Consider the following 14,783-nt stretch of genomic DNA (forward strand, 5'->3'; position numbering starts at 1 on the left):
AGAGAGAGACCCTAATACTGTATTCATTTTGGGCTTTAGATGGTTTTGATACTGGTAAAGGAAGCAGTGAACTGCTCCTCACCTTCATTTCATGCACAAAACTAATCTATGGATGAACCTTAATGTTTGTGTTGAAATGAGTTTAGAAATGAATTCTAAAATGAATTTAGAAATTTAGAATGAATTTAAAATGTATTTTAATGTTACTGATTAAAAAAAAAAGTTCATGTTGCAGTCATATCTGAACTGCTTAACACTTTCTCATTGGAGTACTGCTCTAATGGCATGGAAGAGAGCACTCTATAACATATCCTTGTTTAAATTTAAATGATTTTCCCATACTTGGAGGAAAATTGATACTCCATGGTATGTGCCATTGATACCTGTGACTGCCCATAGTGCTTGATACAACGTTAACTTGATTATTATGAGCTATAATGATTGTTGAAACTAAGAACCTGTTTTTTTCATGGAATTGAAGAGCTTTCTTACCATGCAGATGTTTAAATATTGAAGCAAATGCATTTACATAGTGGTAGACAGTGCTCTTGAAAAAGCCATACATGCTCATTACTCATATTCATTTTCCTTATGGTTAAGTAGAACACGAACTTCGTTACTTCAGTTGGCTCCTCGCCCTTCCTCTCTAAGAGAGAATGTATCCGTGTTTCAGATCTCCTCGTGTCAGGATTTGGTAATTGCCACTAAGGCCTCTCTGAAACTGTCCTTATACATCAGGCTTTTTGCTGGTACTTCACTCAACATTATATTTGGAGTTAGTATATCCTGTGAAGTTTTCACCAAAGTACTGCAAAGACCTGGAAGTTTCTTCAGCTATTAACAGTTTATCAGAAATAATAGACTGCTCAGTTTCATCAAAGACTCTTGGTTTCTCAAGAATTTTTAATGGTGATCATTCTCCTTATCTAAAACTATTTCATCTTGAAACATTTGTTTATCCTCATGCCTTAATATGTACAATTCTTGCTGGAATACACTGTCTTTTTTTCTTTTTTCTTTTAATCTATGTCTCAGGATTTAACCTCTATACTCCTACTACTTGAAAATTTAATTTTACAATTTGAAGTTCTTTCTAAACTTCTAGGCTCTATGATTGCTGAGGCCATTTTCAGCTCAGTTTGAACTTTGGAGTTCTTCTCTGAACTTCTCTGTATGAACTGTGAGTGATCAATCTCATACACATACTGCTACATGTTAGTGAATCTGGCTCACTTTTTTCCATACATGCTGACATAGATACATATAAGCATATAGGCAGTTTTACATTCATTTTGGGCAGGAGGAAAAACCAACTTTGTAATAAACTCTATCTTCCTAAAACATTTATTTTTTTCTCCTTGGTTCCTGAGAACTGCATATTCTATATACTGTCTCTGTACCTTTAATCGAGATCATTACAGTGAATCCTTTACAATTTTTTAATAATAAAATATATGCCTGTAAGTAATTTAGTACAATACACATAATTAAAAGATGATAAAAGGCATTCAGTATTGAGGGTTTGTAGTTATATGCCTTTAAAGCGTAAAGTGGCTCAAACAATGATGTTATGTATAGCTGCCAAAGTATAGTTAGCTGCAGTAAACTAGCTACAGCTACCCTTACTTCTCCTGATAGCAAGAAATCTCTCTAGTACTTCAAATCTCTTTTAGGACAGTCCCAGAAACAACTTGGTTCTGGACTCCCAAAGCTGAAGATCATGTGAATGTTATTAAATGTTTAGGGTGTTGATATTTTTGTTACTATATCTATGGTGAATAATTCAGGTGTTAACATAAAATGTAAATGATTGATTATAACCCAGGTGACTGTTCAAAGTACACCTTGAAAAGAGAGTAGCATTCTTGAAACAGAATCCTATATTTTTATACCAATGATAGGCCTAACATATTTTTTGTTTTCTTAGGTCAGTTGGTTGGTGAACATTTATTAAATATTTAATTCAGCAGATGTTTATTGAGTGCTTGGCATTATGCTAGTCATAATTTAAATATCTATTGTGATTATCTCTCTGGAGAATTCTTGCATGAAGAATTTCACAACTTATTTTGTAAGAAAGGCTTATGATTTCTTAGGTGACTAAAAATTTTGTTATTTAGGTCTCGGTCAACCCTTGGACACAACAGATCTCACTGGAACCAAGGTTCAAGTTCTCATACAAGTCGACCACAGGAGCCACGGAACCGCAATAGAATGTCTACTGTTATACAGCCCTTGAGGCAGAATGCAGCAGAAGTTGTGGACCTTACTGTTGATGAAGATGGTAAGTTGGAGTGCTGCTGCTGCTAGGTCACTTCAGTTGTGTCCAACTTTGTGCGACCCCATAGATGGCAGCCCACTAGGCTCCCCCGTCCCTGGGATTCTCCAGGCAAGAATACTGGAGTGGGTTGCTATTGCCTTCTCCAATGCATGAAAGTGAAAAGTGAAAGGGAAGTTGCTCAGTAGTGCCGAACTCTTAGTGACCCCATGGACTGCAGCCTACCAGGCTCCTCCGTCCATGGGATTTTCCAGGCAAGAGTACTGGAGTGGGTTGCCATTACTAGCAGTGTGAAATTATGAAGACAGTTTAGTAAAATGAAATATCTTAATATGTTAGAAACTCTTATTGCTACATATTATTGGTAATAATAATAATATGTCAATAATATTAAATTACAGAGAAGTTGGCAGATATCCTAATGTTATTTTTCAATTGATAATATAACCCCAGTTTCTAAGTTGTGTCTAAAAGTTCTTTCTGGTTATTGTTTCACTGCTTGGTAGTTGTTTTCTTAGAAAAAATTATTTTTACAAGTGGTAGTTTGATCTATTCTCAGACTTATGTGTTACTTTGTTTACAATATTGCTGTCATACTTTACTGTGAAAAATCGAAACAACAGTTTTAAAATACAGAACAGAAAAGCAGTGTAACTGAGTTTAAATGATTAATACTAGTTATTTGAAATGTTGAATTTGCTTTTATAAGTTACGTTATCTTTCAGTGTAATAATATGGTTACTTTGTGTGCTGCTTAGCTTTAGCGTTTCGTTTTGGCTTACAGGGCTTCTGTAGCTCAGATGGTAAAATACCTGCCTGCAATGCAGGAGACCCTGTTCAATCCCTGGGACAGGAAGATCCCCTGGAGAAGGGAATGGCAACCTACTCCAGTGTTCTTGCCTAGAGAATTCCATGGACAGACCATGGGGTTGCAAAGAGTTGGATATGCCTGAGCGACTAAGACTTACACTTCACTTCTTTGGCTTACATACAGCTACATCCAAGTAACTGAGGAAACAATGCTAGAGTTGGAAAGCAGAGGTTAGGAAATGCGGTAAGCAGGTATGAATATATGAATACATTTGTGAATTTTCCCTCAAATTGAGAATTATCTTCAGATACTGATAGTTACATCTTGGAAGGAAATGGTTGGGAACTCTGCTTAATGAACTGTGGTAACCTGAATGGAAAGGAAGTCCAGAAGGGAGGAGATATATGTATATGTATGGCTGATACATTTTGCTGTATAGTAGGAGCTAATACAACATTGTAAAGCAACCATACTCCAATAAAAAATAAAAAGAAGCCCTCAATCATATGTCCTTAATATTTGGTAAGCTATATATGGATTGGATTCTTTACCATCTGAGCCAGAAGGGAAGCCCATTAGTTTTGGCAATTAGCTATAAATTAGATGAAGAATACATTTTCTAGGTCAGAAGAGTTAGGGGCCTTGTGAAATCAACTCTAATATTGGCTGTTGCAGTTTGGATGATCATAACTTTCAGAGTACCAGTACTTTGGAGTTAAGGTGTTTATGAAGAGAGAATTTCTTTGCAATGTCTACATTTCAGTTAACAATGTCTTGGTTTTTATTTTGGAAGTACCATTAATCATCTGTAAGAAATGGTTAATATAATAGGGATTTATTAAAGATTATCCAGTTAAAATTGATGACTCTTTTGGAAACTTAGATGACACCTGCCATCTAAGTAACTTTTTCATCCACTTGAATTTAGTTCAAACAGAATACTTTTATGTTAAAAGTATTCCAGTGATTAGTAGACAGACTCCCTTCTCTCAGGGTAAGGCTTCCATCTTACTAAAAGCAAATCTAAAACATAAGTTTAGTTAGAACAGTGGTTCTTACCTGGTGACCGTTTTGTGTGCCTGGAGACATTTGGCAGTATCTATACACTTTTGATTCTCAGAGTGGAGGGAGAGTGCTACTAACATCTACTGGAGGCCAGAGGTGCTGTTAAACATCTTATGATGCAAAGGACAGCCCACCTCTAAGCCACTCCCACCTCCAGTCCAGAATTATTCAACCAAAAAAGTCAATACCTCTGATTGAGAAACTGAGATAAACTATTGGCAAATAAACAGAAGTTCCTTCCTCTCCCTTTTATGTTTAGGCAAATATATTTCTTTAAGCAAATGAAGTATAGGGTTCCATATAGACTAACAGGCACTATTTGTGTTTCACTAATCAGTCTTCTGTACTGTATTGTATAGAATGGTTGTCTTCACATTCTATTCTGTATCATTTTTAAATATCTTCTTTGCAAGTCTAATTATTGTGACTATGCTTTGGACAGATTTATTCCCATTATTGATTATTAAAGTCATGTAACAATTAGAGTCTAAAATAGAACTCATTCATAAGTTAAAGTCTACCTGAAATTTCTTTCAATTTCTACTACAGAAACTTTAATTTTTATTAGAAAGCACTGATAAAAATATCTGCAAAAAAATCGGGGGAAAACATACAAAAAGACATGTGAAAAGTTAAAACATATTGAAAATCACAGCTAATGTTTATTAAATAACTTCCATTTGTAAAGCATCATTTATAAGTACTTCATATGTGTGATCTCTGTTCATCCTAACAACAGTTTTATGATGAAAATTTTGTACTTTACTAGTTCTGTAGATGAGGAATGGAGAGTAGTTGAATAATTTCTCCTGGATCAATCTGTCAGTGGTGAAATCAGAATTTCTATCCAAACCGCTTGACTCTAAAATCCATAGGTACCAGAGAAAGTACAATTTGTGTGTTGTTCTAACAGCCTGTGACAGTGTGTGTGAACAGAGCAGAGGGACTTTTCCTTTACCTTTCTGTGATCAGAAAACTTGCATGGTCCTTACCCCAAAAAACTATGTTAGTCCTTTGAATTATTGGAATATGCACACGTGTGTTTAAAAATACAGTAACATTTCATTTTAATGTTGATTTAATTTTATGAAAGCTTTTCTTTTTAAACTATATATTTATTGTACTTACAGAGGGTTCACATTTTAAGTTTAATAGCTATAAAAATATTAGCTTTCATTAAAATATAACCTGTTGCCTAATTTGTTTTGAAATGCTAAGTAAACATTTTGTATTTTGTAGAACCTACTGTAGTACCAACCACTTCTGCGAGAATGGAATCACAAACCACAAGCGCTTCCATTAACAATTCAAATCCATCTACCTCTGAGCAGGCCTCTGACACTGCTGCAGCTGTCACTAGTAGCCAACCCTCCACAGTGTCAGAGACTTCAACTACTCTCACAAGCAATAGTATGACTGGTACTTCTACAGGAGGTATGTTTAAAAAATAAAAAGGGGTGGGGAGGGACTCTTTGTTAGAAAAAGAATTGTTGTTATTAAGATTTTAGCTGTGTTAGCAAGAGTATATTCTTAGAATAAACATCATATGTTAACAAAGTGGTCTCTATTAGAATTAGATTATGACTTCATATTTGAGTTTCTGTGTGCTGTATTACCAGAGTATTATAGCTCAACTGAAAGAGATGGGGGAGAATTGTATGGCTGACATCAAAAATACAATCAACAAAAGAAAAAAATGAATAGGACTTGATCAAAATTTGAAATTATTGTAAATTAAGGGTAATTATAAGAAAGTGAAAAGATAGCCAACAGAATGGGAGAAAATATTTGAAAATCATATATTTGATAAGGATCTGGTATCCAGAATATATAAAGAACTTGCACAGCTTAATAGTAAAAAGAAAAACAGCCCAGTTTTTAAATGGGCAAAGAATGTACATAGCCATTTTCCCAAAGAAGAAGGTCATTTATATAAACGACCAAGAAGCACATAAAAACATTAATTATTAGGGAAATGCAAATCAAAACCAGAATGAAATTCCACTTTACTCCTACCGGGATGCCTATAATTAAACAAAACAAAAACAAGAAAAAAGAAATCAGAGGATGACCAGTGTTAATAAGGATATTGAGAAATTAGAACCTTTATTAACATCTGGTAGGAGTGTAAAATGATAGGAAACACTCTGATGGTTCCTTAAAAAGTTAACCACGGAGTTACCATAAGACCCAAAAGTCAACTCCTAAATACGTATCCAAAAGAATTGAAAATAGGAGTGGGAGTTTTAAGAAGCTTGATGATGTCCATTTCCCCAATTTTATTGTTTATTCTTTTGGTGTCATGTCTAAGAAGCTATTGCTTAACCCAAGGTTGCAAAGATTTACTCTTATGTTTTAAGAGTTTGATAGTTTTAAAAAAAGGGAAAAATAAATGCCAGAAGGGCCCTCTGGGGAGTTAAGGGAATATGATGGTGCTGATTATGTGCAGTATGAGCTGATGGTCTTCTCAGTAGTCCTAGAACAATTTCCTTCTTGCAGCAACATGTTGTTTCCTCCTTCATCCCTAGGAGTTTGGGATTAAAATATGTACACTTTGATATATAAAACAGATAACCAACAATGACCCACTGTATAGCTCAGGGGAACTATACTCAATATCTTATAATAATTTATAAGGGAAGAGAATGTAAAAAAAGAGTACCTGTGAAAGTGATGTGTGAAAGTGTTAGTCGCTCAGTCGTGTCTGACTCTTTGTGACCTCATGACCATAGCCCACCAGGCTTTCTCTGTCCATGGAATTCTCCAGGCATCTGAGCCACCAGGGAAGCCCACCCACTCCACGCCCCAGAAAAGAATATATATATATATGTAAATAACTGAGCACTTAATACCTGAAACTGACACAACATTGTAAATCAACTATATCTCAATAAAAATTTTTAAAGAGAGAATTTTATAGTTTCAGCTTATAGATTATTTCTTAAGTTTCAGTTGGCAGTGCTATCTCTGGTTCTTTCCTATCAGCTGTTTGACTAGATCTTAAACTAGTCTTTTTTCTCTCCTGAATGATGGCACAGAGATAGGAACTTGCTGTTTACTAACAGAGACATCATAGACCCTATAGGTCGTAGATTGCCTCTATCACCAGTAATAATAGTAATTAATCACCATTAATAATGAAACCACCATATATTTTATATCATTATTTTTTTTGCTTTTAATAATATGTTTAATTCTTATATCCTTATAACTTAACGTTGAGCATATTGGAAAACTGTGTCTGGTTTAGATCTCCCTCCCCTGGAAACTAAAGGTGAACCTTGAGGAAACAAGATTTCCTAGGGATATCTTTTAAATACTGCATTTTTTGAAAAAGAAAATGTAGGCAGAAGTGAAATGGGCTTTTATTTCATTTATTGACTGCACACTCTTTTCTGGTTGCATTCTGTACCTTGTGTTTAACTAGATGTTATGTGAAACAGTCCCAACTTTATTTCAAGACAACTTTGAAACAGTCCCAACTTTATTTCAGGAAAACTTTATCTCAAAGCTTTTATTTATGTACTTATTTTTTTTAACACACTTGTTTAGTTAGGATTCACATTTAATCTATTAAGGAGTAATATCATTGCATGAGTGGACCCTCTCCATGATATTTATTCTATCTTTTTATGATGGCCCTTTTGACAGATTTAATCATGTTACATTTCTCTAGACTAGGAGAATCTTTTTCAAGGCCAAGTTGTTCCTCTGTATAAATCTGATAAAAGCACATACAAATAGACTGTATTAGGGGCATTCAGTTCTGCTGGCTTCATTTCCTTCCAGGACTGTAGAATAGCATTCACCTATTTTCTTCACCTCCTGTCTTTACTTTGCACCTTCTTGCGTATTTCCAACCTTGAATCACTTGAGCCGTCTAGCTTTTCTCTTATTCAGGTTTCTAAATGGGGCTGATAGAAATCATAAAACCATGCAGATCAGTGCCTCCTGAATTTATGGAATCAGATCTTGGGGCTGTTGGTAATAAGTTGTGATAGTATGATACCTTAGTTAGTTCCCTACCCTTTCCTTCCCCTCAGTGTCTATTCCAAAATTGTCTTATTTTCCTTAAGATTCTTATTTCTGGGGGTGGAAGGAGGATTAAAAAAATAAATGAAGGTTCTCATGCATGAATATTTGTAACTTCCAGCCCCTTTAATAAAAACTTTTGTATGTTTATACCTATCCAGATCTCCTAACTGCTGGTCTCTTAACTCCCTTCCTGTAGCTTCCAGTTTCTTTATCTATGCTCTTCATGCTATCCTTTTTTGTGTCCTTGACCTTGTTTTAATCTTGCCTGTGTGTTCAGCATCTGTGCTGGTTTCATTCCTTTCATACATGTACATGTGCATTTGTGTTAAGTCTGTGTACACCTAAGGGATCTTCTTCACCTTAAACTCCTTCATTTAACTTTGACTCCTTTTAAAACAAACATGATGTTTAAAATCTGGCAGTAAATTTTCTTCTCATCTTCTTTTCTCCTAGAACTCTATTCTCATCCCTTTTTTTCACTGATCCATCTCATAAGTGTAGGTGTTTTCACCTGCCACCAGTAGTCAATGACTCACCATTTTGTGCTTCCAGAGTGCTCTCCTTGTTTTAAACTTTCATATCCAGCTTCCTCTCCTCTGGGCCATTCTGCAATCACCTCAAACTCAGCATGCCTCCAGTCAGCTTGTCATCTGTATGATTTCTCAATGTGTTCCTAGCGTATGCGTACATATCTTGTGTATTCGTTTATTCAGCAAACTATTTATTGATTGCATGCTATGTATCAGGCACTGTTCTAGACACTGGGAACACAACATAAAAAGAGCTAACAATTGTAGCGGATAATAATAGCTAACACCTGTTGAACTCATAATATTGGTTAATTATTTATAGTAGCTCTGACTTTTGTAATAACCAGGGAAGCCCCATGAGACAGATTCTGATTATTCTCATTTTGCAGGTGAAGTAACTTATCTAAGGTTATATGACAGTAGAGCCAGAATTCAGACCTACAAAGTCTAGCTTGAATCCTGTATTCTTTTTTTTTTTTTAGCTTTTCAAACAACTGATTTTATTTTATTTTTTCTTAATTCTCAAAATCAATGTTTTTTTTTTTTAATTTTTATTTTTACTTTATTTTACTTTACAATACTGTGTTGGTTTTGCCATACATTGACATGAATCCACCACAGGTGTACATGAGTTCCCAAACATGAACCCCACTCCCACCTCCCACCCCATATCATCTCTCTGGATCATCCCCGTGCACTATATTCTTCTTTATGCCAGGATATCTCAACCTTGGTACTCTTGTCTTTGGGCTGGACAGTTCCTGTAGGGGCGGGCAGGCTCTCCTGTGCATTGTAGGATATTTAGCATCCTTCTTCGCTTCCACCCACTGAATAACCATTAGTGCCCCCTCCCCTCCAGTTGTGAGAGTCAAAAGTATCCCCAGTTGTTGCTGGATACTCCTTGGAGGACAGTGTTGCTCTATACTGTACTAGAACCCAGTGCTTCTGTTACAATACTGGTTGATTTCTTTTTAAATTTTCTCTGTGCTTGATGATGAGCTCCTTGAAGACCAAAGATCAAGTCTTCCTTTTTTTAGCACTAAGTTGCTCCCATGCAGGCATGCCTCTTTTCCCTTGCGAGGTTAGCTTAAATTTAGCAAATGCTTATTGATCTACCTATGTTGTAGTTTGTTTCTAGTTGCTAGAGCTAAAACAACAAAAGCAGACAATATCCCTAAATTATTTTAATGATCAAGACTTTCCTTTTTACTGTTGTATTTTCCAGTATCTTTATAGATCCTTAGCCATGTTATTATTATATGTAAGACTTGCCAAATAAATCAATAAATGCATGAGTACATCTCAGTATTCTTCCTTGAATTACAGTAAAAATACTTTAACCAGCTTGATGTCACTGTGATGTAGAGTTAATTTCTCTGATGTAGATTTGTGATGATCTATTTTTAGTGGACACTCAGTAGGCTAATTTTAATTTTTAAAAAGGGCAGGGTTTATTTACTTAATCAGATATCTTTGTATTTCACTCTGCTCTGGCAATTTTCTTTGGTTATTAACTCTTGAACAACAGGAGATTCAGTTGTCTTTACTTTGGATTTCTACCTTGTTTGAGCAACAGATAGCTTCTGGACTGTAGGAAAACAGATATTAATTTAATTGGAAGTCAAAACTGTACCCTAAGAAGTAGAGCTATAAGGTCAGTCCTCTTTTGAGGGGCATACTGTTAATCATTTAACCCCTTAAATATATATTCAGCCTTAAGGATATTATAGTTACTGTGCTTCCTCTTCTCTCACTCTGACCTCTGTTTTTGTAATAATTGAACACCAAGAGGGCAAGTCATTTTTAAACAGATAAATGTTGTATCTATCACTTTGGTCATACAGTCCCTAGGTCTCTTGCTCTGGTTACAGACTCATCTCCTGAGTCTTAGAGTTTTTCGATTTGTAAAATTAATGTGTCACAGTTGGAAGGAACCATGAAGGTCATTTAGTCCATCCACTGAATGGATTTAGTGTCCTAAAGGTTTTTGATTTTCTTTTCTGAAGTAACACATAATAAATGACATTTACTTGTGTAACATTTTGACATGGAGACAGAGATATAACCCCAGAAATGTTGTAGGAAGTGAAGATCGGATAATAATGATATTGCTATAAATATTACAGCCTATAGAAAATAGCTACTTTTGATTCAGCATAACTAAGATAGCTGTTGATCATAGTCAGTTTCTAGTATGCCAGTTGTGATTCTATCCAGGTTACTCAAGAAATTTGAAATGCAAATGAATGAAAGGGATGTAGTTATCCAACTGACTTTGAATATGCTATCACTTATGTTTTAAAAGTGAACAACTTGTTGACTTTTTATCTTTTTTGTTTTTGTTACAAATTACTTGTGGTATTTAACCTCTCAACTTGTGATAACAAGGTAGTATTAATTCCAGGAGGCTACTAGAGATTAGTGTAATTCCTTTCTATCTGAGTTTACAGACTCCTGAATTCTGGTTCTCAGGTTAAGAATCCATACAAAAGGGCTCAGGAAATTAGCCCAAATAGGCCAGAATAGGAACTTGAGGGGGAAAAAAAAAACAATATTCAGAGATTTAGAATAGAGATACCGCCTAATAGGGTTTAGGAAGAGTTTAGGTTTGCCCAGAAGAGACTCAGCAACAGCAGAATAGGACATGTATAGGAGGGCAGACCCTGGAGAATTACAGGGAGGTGTCATCAGTCAGAGCCACCCAGATTCATTCATGTGAGTCTGTAAATTCCCTTCATTGTTTCAGCCAGTTTTGGTTGGATTTTTTGTATTGTTTATAAATAACTATAAGATTCCTAATTGGTACATTGACCCAGAAGAGAATAGCTTTGTATTGTGAGCCAAATAGGAGTAGGGTATCCCTGGTATTGGTTATTCTAGAAATATGGCTGGAACACAGGTGTACTCTAGAATCGTAAGAATTCTGAGGAGATGCCTCATGATTCATGTGGGGGAAAGGAAGGACAAGGCTTTGGGTTTTCTATTCCTCTAATTTTTATTTTTTAAGTAAAAAATGTATCTCCATTTTTTTCTTTTTAAAATTTGCACATATATAGTTTGAGGAAAGGGTGCTTTTTCTTAGAAGAGTTTGAAACACTAGGATAAACCTTCTGGGGACACATTTGCTTTTCTTCTGGCCTGGAAGAATGTACCTTCAAAGTAACTCTGGGCGTGCAACAGAGCATAATTAGGACTCAGATGTTTTGTACCTAGAAGATTATTATCTTTTCTAAGAGCAACCATGCAGGATAGTTACTGCTACATTTAATAGGTGAGAAAGAGATTGAATAACTTTCTTAAGGTCTCATTACTCAAATTAAACAGGCTCAGGATTAGAATTTAAGCCCATCTGACTTCATGCTTTTGTCCCACTATTCAACTTTGATTCACAAAATTATTACAGGAGACTTTTAATTTTCAACCAGGTAGAATCTTATCATTTCTTTTGTTCTACTGGGTTTGAGGTTAGAGATCAGAGAAAGGGAAAAAAATTGGAAGTTAGTAAGACTTAGCCAGAAATGCTGAGTTGGATGGTTATATCTTTTAGAAGTTAAGATTTTAAGAAGTGTGACATAGTAGTCTTCATTATATAGGAATGATTTATAGTATTAAGAGTATTTGTTGTATATAATGGAAGGACTCCCATGATACTTTGGAGTTTTTAAAATGCAATTTAAAACTAATAATTTATTTTTAAAAACTAATAATTTATCATGACCTAGGAAAAGGTGATTTATTGCCATATTTAAATGTCATGGTAAATACAAGCCTTTTGAAGCTTGGAAGAAAATCCCAGTGAAGACCACTGCCTAAAATTATATACATGTTAAGAAGGTGATTATATCACATTATTATTTCCAGATACTTGAATTCACTAATCACTTATTATTCACCTATTTATACACATTTATACACAAGGTTGCTCAGTTGGTAAAGAATCTGCCTGCAATGTAGGAGACCCAGATTGGTCCATGGGTCAGGAAGATCCTCTGGAGAAGGGAATGGCTACCTTACTCCATCCAGTATTCTTCCCTGGAGAATCCCATGGACAGAGAAGCCTGGTGGACTGCAGTCCATGGGGTTGTGAAGAGTCAGACATGACTGAGCAGATAAGCACACACACGTATTTTTTACACAGTGATACTTGATCATTTAATTGATATGTGCATTTTTTCATTTCAAGATGACTCGAGGAGAACTGCGTCTAATGCTGTAACAGAAACTGGCCCTCCTGCAATGCCTAGGTTACCGTCCTGCTGTCCCCAGCACTCGCCCTGTGGAGGGTCATCGCAGAATCACCATGCGTTAGGACATCCACACACAAGTTGCTTTCAGCAGCATGGCCACCATTTTCAGCATCATCACCACCACCATCATACTCCCCACCCAGCTGTCCCAGTTTCTCCTTCCTTTAGTGATCCTACTTGTCCTGTGGAAAGACCTCCACAAGTACAACCACCTTGTGGAGCAAATAGTACTTCTAGTACCAGCTACCATGACCAGGTATGTGGAATTTGATGAGTTCTTCTTAATTTTTTAAAATTGCAGTTCTTGCTGGAGAAAAAAAATCTAATGATAAAGTTTATGTACCAAATAAGTCATTCTTTTTGCCCCTGCAAGAGTGGCGTAATTTAATGATCTGTGATTTTTTTTTTTTTAGATTAAGTATTTAGGATTTTCTCATGTTTTAAATGATTGCAACCAATTGAGGGGACCAGGGATGTGGATAGTTGGATACTATTTTTTATTCTGGAATGTTTTTCAGTGTTTTTACTTAAATATAAGTGGATTTAATGTTTAGGATTTCATTTCAAACAAAGGTGTTGAAACTGCAGTGTCAGCCTCATTCATGAGAAATTGGGGAATTCTCCCAGTTTTTTCCTCCTCTACCTCCTCTTCTGGAGCCTCCTGGTAATCTCCATTCATCTAGAAATAAACAGACTTCTCAGCTGCAAAACCATACAGGGAGGAACCTCTTGTTTCGCAGGAGCAGATTAGATTTTTAGTTTCTGGGAAATTGAAATATCAGCAGAAAAAATTATCAGTAATATTTTTTTGCTAATTAAGTAAATTGGTTGATGATATTAGTGAGTACTTAAAATGTCAATAATGTTAAATTCGTATTGGTGATCACATGGAGTAAATAAAGGAAGGTATTATGTGCTATTTTAACTTTTGCTGTGTTGTTTCTGTATATAATTGTGATGTAAACCTGGGTGGTGCATACTTTAAAAAACAAAATGGGTAATATAAAATGGTAAGTGACACATGTGTTAAAAAAAATGGGCTTGAAAAAGTTAAAGTGAAATTCAGAGTAACTGCTCCACTGTACCCTCTCCTCTTTCCTCAAGTACTTTACTTGCTTCGTCTTTTAAATTTTTGCTGATTATCTCTTCTGGTTCTGACAAATTAAAATTAAGAAAGTGAAGTGTTCCCTTAAGAAGAAGAAACTAGCTGCTGATATAAAAAATATGGAAAGGGTTTAGTAGGAAATGTGATTAAAGAGATTTTAGCTGATGTTTTGGCTCTGGTAACAGCAGTTTTAAGTACTAACATCTGTTGGTTGACTACACCTGTTCTACCTTTTGGGCCTAGAAAAGCAACCTGAGTGACTTAATTATAGGTAGAATCTCTTTTTTTGTTTTATGTCAAATATAGGTGTAACCTACGGATCTGTCTCTCTCTCAAGTGTTAGTTGCTCAGTTGTGTCCGACTTTTTGTGACCCCGTGGACTGTAGCCTGCTGGGCTCCTCTGTCCACAGAATTCTCCGGGCAAGAATACCGGAGTGGGTTGCCGTTTCCTTCTCCAAGAGATCTTCTCTAACATCTATCTCTAAGTAGAAGTATTTGGACTATATACAAACCTTGAGGAAAATCAGCAGGATCAGGCATTCAATAGTGATAATGGATATGAAGCTAAAGAGTGAGGTTTTGGAGATACGAACAGTTTGAGATTCGTGTAGCTCTTTGTAGGACCCTGAAATTAACCAGATGTACATGAGATATCCTCATATAGTCTACATTTGAGACCTGTGTGGACATAGTAGGAAGCTGAGGAGAAGGA

General features: G+C 35.6%; 1 protein-coding gene across 7 annotated transcripts in view; it reads left to right on the plus strand.

Annotated features, from left to right (window-relative positions):
- Positions 1-14,783, plus strand: part of RNF111 (ring finger protein 111) — an 84,178-nt gene that overhangs the window by 48,770 nt on the left and 20,625 nt on the right. For all 7 annotated transcript variants that reach the window (XM_040226628.1, XM_040226631.1, XM_040226633.1 and 4 more), the window contains exons 4-6: positions 2,121-2,284; positions 5,394-5,588; positions 12,903-13,222. In XM_040226628.1, the coding sequence (XP_040082562.1) occupies positions 2,121-2,284; positions 5,394-5,588; positions 12,903-13,222 (679 nt within the window). The remainder of the gene's footprint in view (positions 1-2,120; positions 2,285-5,393; positions 5,589-12,902; positions 13,223-14,783) is intronic.

Source organism: Oryx dammah, unplaced genomic scaffold, assembly GCF_014754425.2.
Source record: "Oryx dammah isolate SB20612 unplaced genomic scaffold, SCBI_Odam_1.1 HiC_scaffold_26, whole genome shotgun sequence".
NCBI lineage: Eukaryota > Metazoa > Chordata > Mammalia > Artiodactyla > Bovidae > Oryx > Oryx dammah.